Source organism: Branchiostoma floridae, chromosome 14 (assembly GCF_000003815.2).
Source record: "Branchiostoma floridae strain S238N-H82 chromosome 14, Bfl_VNyyK, whole genome shotgun sequence".
NCBI classification, from domain to species: Eukaryota; Metazoa; Chordata; class Leptocardii; order Amphioxiformes; family Branchiostomatidae; genus Branchiostoma; species Branchiostoma floridae.
Window position 1 is genome coordinate 3,086,583 of NC_049992.1, and position 10,180 is coordinate 3,096,762.

The 10,180-nt window shown below is 41.8% G+C and overlaps 1 protein-coding gene across 1 annotated transcript in view; it reads right to left on the bottom strand.

The window, feature by feature from the left end:
- LOC118430890 (early endosome antigen 1-like) overlaps positions 1–10,180 on the bottom strand; it is a 46,216-nt gene that overhangs the window by 1,160 nt on the left and 34,876 nt on the right. Inside the window, exons 14-25 of the mRNA XM_035841923.1 lie at positions 9,832–9,936; positions 9,418–9,487; positions 8,536–8,669; positions 7,854–8,006; positions 7,170–7,307; positions 5,985–6,068; positions 5,473–5,544; positions 4,223–4,350; positions 3,566–3,710; positions 2,524–2,696; positions 1,681–1,845; positions 437–617 (exon numbers count right to left, since the gene is read on the bottom strand). Coding sequence (XP_035697816.1) covers positions 437–617; positions 1,681–1,845; positions 2,524–2,696; positions 3,566–3,710; positions 4,223–4,350; positions 5,473–5,544; positions 5,985–6,068; positions 7,170–7,307; positions 7,854–8,006; positions 8,536–8,669; positions 9,418–9,487; positions 9,832–9,936 — 1,548 coding nt within the window. The remainder of the gene's footprint in view (positions 1–436; positions 618–1,680; positions 1,846–2,523; positions 2,697–3,565; positions 3,711–4,222; positions 4,351–5,472; positions 5,545–5,984; positions 6,069–7,169; positions 7,308–7,853; positions 8,007–8,535; positions 8,670–9,417; positions 9,488–9,831; positions 9,937–10,180) is intronic.

The window sequence follows — 10,180 nt, forward strand, 5'->3', positions numbered from 1 at the left end:
CAAACAAACAAACAAACCTCTCGTTGTTTCTCTATCCTGTAGTCCCGCACCAGTCTGTCGAGTCTGTCCTTCTGCCTGTTCAGGGCGTCCAGCAAAACAAACAAACAAACAAACCTCTCGTTTTTTCTCTATCCTGTAGTCCCGCACCAGTCTGTCGAGCCTGTCTTCCTGCCTGTGCAGGGCATCCAGAAAAATAAAACAAACAAACAAACAAACCTCTCTCCGTTTCTCTATCCGGTAGTCTCGCACTAGTCTGTCGAGCCGGTCCTTCTGCGGTCTGTTCAAGTCGTCCAGAAAAACAAAACAAGCAAACAAACAAACAAACAAACAAACCTCTCGTTGTTTCTCCTGTAGTCCCGCACCAGTCTGTCCAGGGAGTCCTTCAGAATCTGTCTATTCAGAGCATCCAGAAAAACAAACAAACAAACAAACAAACCTCTCTCTGTTTCTCTATCCGGTAGTCTCGCACCAGTCTGTCCAGTCTGTCCTTCTGCCTGTTCAGAGCGTCTAACCTCTCCTGCAGCTGGGAGTTCTCCTGCTCCAAGAACCGGCAGCGATACTCGGAGGACGATACGGTACGCTTCATGTCCCGCACAGATTCATCCGCCTCTGTTAATCTGAATAGAGAGAGAAGGAGGGAATGAGTGAATGACGACATCAGTACTCCGTTGACGTTGCTTTATGTAGTATACATTTTTGTCCACCTGTCAATCTGAAGAGAGAGGAAGAAACGAAGGAATGGCAGCGGCGGTTCTCTTTCAATGACACGGTTCACTTCCTGTCACGTACATATTCATCTGCCTCTGTTAATCTGAATAGAGAGAAGGAGGGAATGATTGAATGGATGGATGAATGCAACTGAAACTAGAAGCTTTGAGTTTGATTACAAGCAAGTCACTCATCGAACATGCACGTTACGGAAAGGATTGACGCCCTTAGGACTGGCTGTGAAGCGAATCCACTGTTTATTGCACTTGTCAGAAAGAGCAATGGGAACCTGTACAAATTAACAAAGTGCCTCTCTTCTCTGTCATGACCAGTGGCAGTGAAAAATTGGCTCTTCAGTGAACAAAACTTGATCAATAACACTTTCTATCTTTTGTATTAAGAGGTAAATTCTACTGTTAAAGCAAGTGAGAAACCTTTAGAATTTTCCCAACGAATATATATTTTTCAACTCTAAAAGCTGTGCCTTAACAGTTAGTCTGACTTCTTCCTTCTTCACAAGTTTTCCACAGTCAATCCCCCTCACCTGGTTAACAAGTCTCTCTTGTCCTGCAGGAGTTTCTTGTGGTCGGAGTTGAGACTCTTTTTCCGCTCCAGCTAAATCATACTGAGAAACTATCCTGACCAGAATTTCCCTGACAGTTCTCCCAAGGAATAAATTTCCAACTCTAACAGCTCAGCACCTTAACAGTAGGTCTGACTTCACAAATTTACCTGGTAAATTATACTGAGAAACTATCCTGACCAGAATTTCCCTGACAGTTCTCCCAAGGAATAAATTTCCAACTCTAACAGCTCAGCACCTTAACAGTAGGTCTGACTTCACAAATTTACCTGGTAAATTATACTGAGAAACTATCCTGACCAGAATTTCCCTGACAGTTCTCCCAAGGAATAAATTTCAAACTCTAACTGCTCAGCACCTTAACAGTAGGTCTGACTTCACAAATTTACCTGGTTAACAAGTCTCTCTTGTCCTGCAGGAGTTTCTTGTGGTCAGAGTCCAGACTCTTCTTCCAATCCAGCTCCCTCTGCAGCTGGGACTTCACTCTGCTCAGCTCCTCCTCTGTCGACTGGACCGCTTCCTCCCGCATCCCCTTCTCTCGCTGGATGATGTCCCTGCAACAAACAAACAAACAAACAAATGTTAGTTCTGTATCATTCAGTATCTGTATCTATATAGCCGGTATAACCACCCTTAGCTTTGGTGTAAAAACAACAGCTTTGCAGACACGCGGCACAGCAGCAGCTGGTGTTCTTTAACACTATCCAGAGAAGATGTCCCTACTGTACTTGATTGTTCAATTCTTCCTTTGAAAGGTAAAGGTTGTCCTATAGTCTTTTCTTAAGGCTGTATGGCAGGTTGGTTGTTTTCCACTTTGTCTGGGACACGGTATTGGAAGGGGAAGTCTAACGCATTTCTCCCACCACCTTTTACCTCCAAAGTGAGGTAACCATGTTTACACCTGGATGGAGTGAAGAAAGTCATGTAATGTGACTTTCTCTTTCCATGGATCTATTGGCTCAGCAAAAACGGATTTCTTTTTTGTTCCTGGAATGCTGTTCAATGGAGTAGGGTCTCACCTTAGTGCTGAAATACTGGCTATTATTGTAACATGTAAAAATCACACATTGTATGAGCTTCCAGCTTCTTCTTACTACAAAACCTACCACAAATTGAGAGAGAAATTTGCGTAGATAGCGTGGCCTTCCTTACTTTGCTCTGTTGATCTTGTTCTTGTACAGCAAAACTACCATAAATTGAGAGAAAATTTTACGTAGATTGCGTCGCCTTACTTTGCCCTGTTGATCTTGTTCTTGTACTTGAGTTTCCGCTGGTCGTATCTGCGGATCTGTAGGTCCAACTTGCTGGTCGCCTCGACAACCTGCCGCTGCAGGGTTTCCACTTCCTGCTGCAGGGTTTGGACCTGACGCAGCATGGACTGTTTACCAAGCTCCGACAGTTGGTGCTGCAGTAAACAAATAAACAAACGAGTAAACAAGCTGCTGCAGGGTCTGCACTTGACGCAGCATGGACTGTTTACCCAGCTCCAACAGCTGCTGCTGCAGGAAACAAACAAGTAAACAAACAAGTAAACAAGCTGCTGCTGCAGGGTTTCCACCTCCTGCTGCAGGGTTTGGACCTGACGCAGCATGAACTCAGACAGCTGGTGCTGCAGTAAACAAACAAACAAGTAAACAAGCTGCTGCTTTTAGTAAACAAACCAGTAGAAAAACGTGTAAACAGTAGGTGCTGATTTAGGGCCTAGACCTGACACGACTGATTACTCAGCTCTGACAGCGGTGATCCAGTAAACAAACAAACATTCAAGTAAACAAGTTGCTCCGCAGGGGTTGGACTTGAAGCATCATGAGGTCATCTGTGTGAGTGCAGAACATTGTGACTGTGCATTTAGTGCAATGACAGGTTGTGCACCTTTCACCAAAAGCAGAAGAAATGGTGGATTTTATGTGCTTTATCATTACATCGTGATGATAGGTTGAAGTTTTAATTACTCACTTTTCCTGACGACTGTTGGAAAATGCATGGAATGTTTGTAAAGAAGGCAAAATAAGATTAATCAGATTTGTGATATATTTACAAATAGAAACAAATTTTCCCAGAATATCTTCAAAGTAATTTGCAAAAAGATAACAAGATCCTGATCTAAATTTTATTTCTATAGGTTTTCAAAAAGAGATCATATGTGATGTTCACATACTAACAAAAAAGTCTAGTATACAAACATGATCTTGACAGGTTGAGGATCATTTTTGTGTAGTGACTATGATCTGACAGAAATGACCTTGACCTGAAACACAAACGACCTTGACCCACCATGTCAGCCACAGACTTGTTCTCCTCGTCCACAGACATGACCTTGTGCTGCAGCTGGGAGTTGGTGACCTTCAGCCTCGCTTCCATGTCCCTCAGCTGACCCAGCTCCTGCCTCGCGCTCTCCAGCTGCTGCTCCGATTGAACCCTGTTGCCATGGCAACATAAAAATTTGAAATGAAGAGTAATACAAATGAATTTTTCATTTCTTGGTATCACATGAAAGTTGCATGATATTGTGTCATTTTGTGACAATCTTGAAAATTCAGACTCAAAGCAAGATGTTGAAAATCTGTAAAGAAAAGCAAGTTTTTTTGGGAAAAGAAGGGGAAGAGGTATAAGTCAGAGAACATCAAGACCTCATTCAAACCATAACATAACACTCCAGACAACACCAATGCAACCCATGCAACAAACTTTACCTATGCAATAAAGTTGTGGGGAATTATGGTCTTTATGTTAAAGTAAGGTTTAATCATCTGGTGTATTTTGCCAGCCAGAAGGTACCCAATGTGTTGAGTAATGAGGCTGTTCAACATAGTCGAGGCACCTCCTCGAGCACAGGACCCCCGTTTTATGTCCCTCTCGGAAGACAACTTTACACCTATAAGAGCTACAATTTTGCAATTTTATGAATCAAAGTGAAAGTGTTTTTCTGACCTGTCCATCTTCTCCTCCTGCAGCTGTCTCCTGAGGGTCGCCAGGTCGTTACTTTTCCTCTCCAGCTCCTCTTTGGACCTCCTGGCCTCCTCAGCAACTCTCTGCAGCTTGTACTGGGACTCCTTCACCTGACAGACAACATGGAGGGTGAACCAGTGGCATCTTTTATTTATGTCATGCCTGGGCCGCGAAAATGTTCGATACAGGTGTTCTGGACCATGTGATACTTTTCTGTAACACATGGGGTTCTAAGTTGTATCACACGGGCTTCTTTTGAATAAATCGAACTATTTCGAGCAGGGCGAGTACGGCACGGTTGAAAATTCGAATACCGGATTTGGACGTTAGAATTGCTGTTGTTTTGTTCAAGGATGCAACATTTCTTCAACTTCTGGTGCATTTTCCATCGAAACATGTGTTTTCTAAGGTGGCTATTACATAAATAAAATACAACACGGTGTACTCTATATTTATTTACTGCAATAGTTTTACCACATTTGTGGAGGGATTAACATAACAGGTGACTATCAACTTTTTCAAGATGTCAATCTAAAGACTGAACTGCAAACTTTGATCCACCCTCACACTCAGGGTTGACATCGCGGCAAAGCCTAACGATATCACCCCTGACAATTCAGCCAGGGTATTTGGGTATTTGGGGCGCCCTGCTTATGAATATTAATGAGCTTGCCTGATTTGTCGCGGGCCAATCAGCGACCGGATTGCAAGTTTCGAACAAACAGCGTACGGCGCGGCGTGTACAAAGATCTGTTTATCTTCGCGTGATGGTAATGCTTTTTTTTCCGTATGCTAGGTCGGTACATGTATACGGTGATGCCGTGGTTACCCTATACCCACAGAACCGACAAATGTTAAATTTGGTACCTGATAAAGACGTCTGGACGCTGAAAGAACGTTACGCCGGTACTGTTATCTTGCTCTTGAATATTAATGAGTCGCCTTATATGGCGCCTTTCCGAGCTTTCGACAACAAAAAGCCAGTTGGTTAGAAGCCACGCCCCAAATACCCAAATACCCTGGCTGAATTGTCAGGGGTGATATCGTTAGGCTTTGCCGCGATGTCAACCCTGAGTGTGAGGGTGACTTTGATCCAATCACCACCACCCTTTTCGATAATTGTGGTAGGTTCTGGCTGCAAAGAGAGAGTTATAAGTTAACCCACCCAATAACAATGATAATAGCAATCACATTTTAATCCTACACCAGACACCTCTAATCAGCACACTAACCTGTCTCTCAGCTTCCTCTGCCCGACTTCTGGTAGCTTCCAATGACTCTCTGCTGCCCTGTCTGCTCTTTAACTGAAGATAATAACAACATACTGGCAAGTCAGTTTGTAAGCTGACTTGATATATCATCAAATGATGATTTTTGACTAGTATTAAGTCTTGTTCTTGAAGACCACAATAAAACAAGGTGAATGATACAAACATGTAAGTTTACCAAGGCTAAAAAAAGAAGAAAGGACTATAATTTCTCCCTGAATGACCATGGTATAGACTTAACTGATGCAGTTGTTGAAATTTGTAAGATCTTTTGAAGAATGACAACAAACATTTAGAATTGGCGTGGTCAAAAGTGTACATCATGACAGAAAAAAGCAACAGATACAACATGGGCACAGCAATGTGGCAAGTATTTGAAGAGTGAGAGAACATCATTGAGTCTAGGAGTGGACTAGCACAGTCTTCTTCTTCTTGTTCTTGAACACTAGCACAGTAAAAAAAGGTGATCTCTTTACCATGTCCAGCTGCTGCCTGAGCTGATCCCTCTCAGACTCTGCACGGGAAATTCTCTCCAACCCTTCCTTCATCTGGCCCCACACCTACAAAAGAATACACAAACATTAACAAACAAACACTTTTAACTCTGTACGAGACACTTTATTCCAGCCAATGATTTCTGATTTATCTTTAACCCCCCACTAAATTTTGTCAGTCAGTCTAAAAGACCAGGACAAAGTGCAAATTGAAACATGCATATCATAATTGAGTTCTTACCATAACAAATGATTTAGTTTGCTTAGTTTGTCATGCATTTCTGTGATTGTGGTGGTTCATGGTTAACTTAAACATGGAAATGGTGCTGCAAAAGTTACATGACTGTTGTAGGTTATGGAGTTAACACAGCAAGAAATTGACAAGCGACTAAAGCCACACACAAACTGACTGTTCCGTAGATTACAAGTTTGTGCGAGTGGAATAAATGTAAATGACATTAGCTCTAAGGAAACTCACCGCACACAACAGAAGAGAGGTCCATGGAGATGTGGGTTGGAATGGGAGTGGGAAGGAACGTGGTGGGAAGGGAAGATGAGTCAGACATGAAATATCATGAAATGCTGTTTGGTTATTTTCTGGTTTAGTGATGTTATTGGTACTAAAGATTTAAGTAGCAGTAATAACTGTACCAAGCTTAGATATGTATAGCAACTACTGATTCAGAGGAGACAATACCTGGTAATTCTTGAAGCTTTTTTGTTCAAATTTCAGTCAAAGAATTTGTTAAAACTGGAGTCTGATAGTACATGATTGCATGCTCAGAAAAGGAAGCTTTAGGATGTTTATTTTTGCATTTAAGAACATGCAGTTTACGTTACATAAGGTGTATAATAAGCCTGATCAACAGAAGTTCTGAACTGAAAAGAATTCTACTCTACGTGACTCTAGAAAACAATCTATGGTAACCATTAAAGCCACAATGATTAATTTTCTTGGTTTGGGGACATTTTACCAGCAAACACTGTCTATAAAAACATGAGAGGAAAACTTGCATCAGGAAATATGACTAAAACTAAACATTCACACTTGACATTGTATATAACAAGGTACAGCCTTTCCCTTCAGGCTTTGCTTTCATGTTGATCTTGGAATTCAGCTTTTCTTTTCAATCAAAAAAACAACAAATTGCACATAAGCGGTGTTACCTTGGAGATCTCCTGTTCCAGCATGTTGTTCCTGTCCTCTGTGTCTTGTCTCAGGCGTTTCTCTGCCTCCAGTTTGGCCTGAAGGGAGGAGGTGTCAGACTGTACCTTCCCTGTCTGTACGTGGGCACTGTGTAGCTCCTAGAAAACATGTTAATGGTAAACACACCTGTCCTTGTTGCTGAACACCATCCAATCACAGGTAAACACATCTGTCCTTGGTGCTGAACTCCATCTACACACAGGCAAACAGATCTGTCCCTGGTGCTGAACACCATCCACACACAGGTAAATACACATGTCCCTGGTGCTGAACACTATCCACGCACGTAAACACAACTGTCCTTGGTGCTGAACAGAATAATCTTGATGGAAATTCAACTTACCATTAGATCTGTCTGACAGACAATCGCATTGACAGTTCACATTGTTCAGAAGAACAAGACAAGGTTCTCAGTTTCATGCTGGATTCTTTAAGAAACTTTTCTTCCGTAGATCAATTTGAAACCATCCACACACAAAAACACGCCTGTCCTTGGTGCTGAACAGAGCTATCTTGACTAGAAATCAACTTACTATAAGACCCATCTGTGAGACAATTGCATTAACAATTTTGACTCACAAGATGACACGTTTCATGCTGGATTCTTTAAGAAACGTTTCTTCCATAGATCAATTGAAACCCACCTGGTTCTTGGCATCCAGCTGTGCCCTAAGAGACTCACACTGAGCCTCAGCCTCCTCCAGTCGCGTCTGTGCAGAGCTGGTCTGGAGTTTGGACCGACTTTTCTCTCTCTCCAGCTGTGACTGGAGATCAGCGATTTCTGACTCCAGACGGGACTGGAAAAGGTAATAAAGGAAGCTGTAAGATTGTTTATTCATCCACATTCACACACTGAAGTTTTTCTCTTTTCTGCTTCATTGTATCACTTAAAATACGCAATTTCTGCCAACCTCTGCAGTGATCAAATGGGTGTCTGAAAATGACAAGAGTAACAACAAAAAAACATTCATCACTATTACGTGGATAAAGGTTAGAAAGATACAGAATGCAAATTAAGTTACCCAAATCAACTGGATACATTGGAAAATGTCTGATAATGACAGCAGTAACATTACAAAAGAGCAAACATTCATCACTTTTACGTGGATGAAAGTTAGAATAAGATCAACATCATCATCATAAACAAAGTTATCCAAAGCAACTGGACATATTGTAAAATGAATCCATTTGCTATGAGTAACTCTTGTATTGTGTATTCAGCACTTTGTTCCTCTGAGGCTTGAAATGATCATGTCTCAAGCAGTCTATAGTTAGACAATAAATAAATAAACAAAACAAATAAACAACAAACAGAACATTCCGCACCAGTTTGTCACGTGTCTCGTCCCTCTGCTCCAGAAGCTGTCCGCTCAGACGGCTGACCTGGTCCCGTAAGGTCGCGGTTTCCCGCCGAGCGTTACTCGCACGCTCCGTGGCCTCCTCTAGCTGAGTGGACAAGTCTGGGGAAATGCAGGGAGACAGACTGAAGTTTATAACGCACAAAACTATATCATTTTAAGGATGACTGGTCCCTTAAGTTCGCGGTTTCTCGCCGAGCACTACTTGCCCTCTCTGTGGCCTCCTCTAGCTGCGTGGACAAGTCTGGGAAAATGTAGGGAGACAAACTGAAGTTTACAACTCACAAAACTATATTATTTTAAGGATGACCTGGTCCCGTAAGGTCGCGGTCTCCCGTAGAGCGTTACTCGCACGCTCTGTGGCCTCCTCTAGCTGCGTGGACAAGTCTGAGGAAATGCAGAGAAACAGACTGAAGTTGTTCAGACCACACAAAATTATTAAACTTCAAATTGTAGATGGCATCTCAGACAAGAAGAGATAACCTGGTTTATTAGATAGTATTACATTACACACTAAAATAAGGTACATCATCATAGTCTTAGGGCTAGATTGCAATTATGATACATACAATCATGTAAAAGATCACTATGGAAGACTGCTAAGAAGTACTTAAAGTGCTATGATTTACATTCAAAAGACATTTTACATATCTTCACCAATTCTGATACTGCAATGTCTGAAACTATAATTGACTATTAGTGATGGGACATTACACAATTTTTGAGTGCAGAAAAGTGCAGAAAAGTGGCATTTGTTTAGTTACAATATTGCATGTCTTGGGTGGACAATGCCAGTGTAACAGGTTACGGTGCCAGCTGTAAGTGTTACACCTGTCACCTGTTAACTCACCTGCATTGACATTTTTCTGCAGTTGCACCGTGTCCCTGAGGTCATCACATGACTGCTCTGCACTGGCAAGCTGAAACAGGAACAGCAGAAAATGTCCACCACTTCTACCACGACTTAAAACTTCTTTCTGTGTGCTGCTGTCACAACTGTTATTTTTTTAATCTAATTACAGAAACTTGGTGTAAAGTTCTTAAAAACTCAGCAAAAACATGGTGACACCTTATTTTTTTTTCAATTTGAACATTTGGCACAGTTTGTATATATACAGTTGTATACTCCCTGCATGAGTCTGTAATGTATACAACACAGTCGCTGCATTATGTCTAATACTGTAACAGTGTAATACATAGTAATGCCTTAAAACACATGGGCCAGACTGCTGAATTTTAAAAGGATACTAATAACAGTAGGAACCTTTTCCTCGAGATGCTTGTTTGTATCCTCCAGGAGCTGACTAGTCCTCTTCAGACCCTCCCTCTCACCCTCCATGCCCTGGAGTCTGGCAGACAGCTCCGTTACCTGGAACAATTCAAAAGAAGGAAAAAAAACTAGCAATTTGGTTCAATCTTTCATAATTTAAAAAGATGCTAAAGAGTACAACCATGCCCTGTAGTCTGGCTGACAGCTCTGTTACCTGGAACAATTGAATAGAAGGGAAAAAAACTAGCAATTTGGTTCAATCATTCATGATTTAAAAGGCTGCTTGAGAGTACAACCCTGCCCTGTACAAATGTAGTCTGGCCGACAGCTCCAACACCTGGAC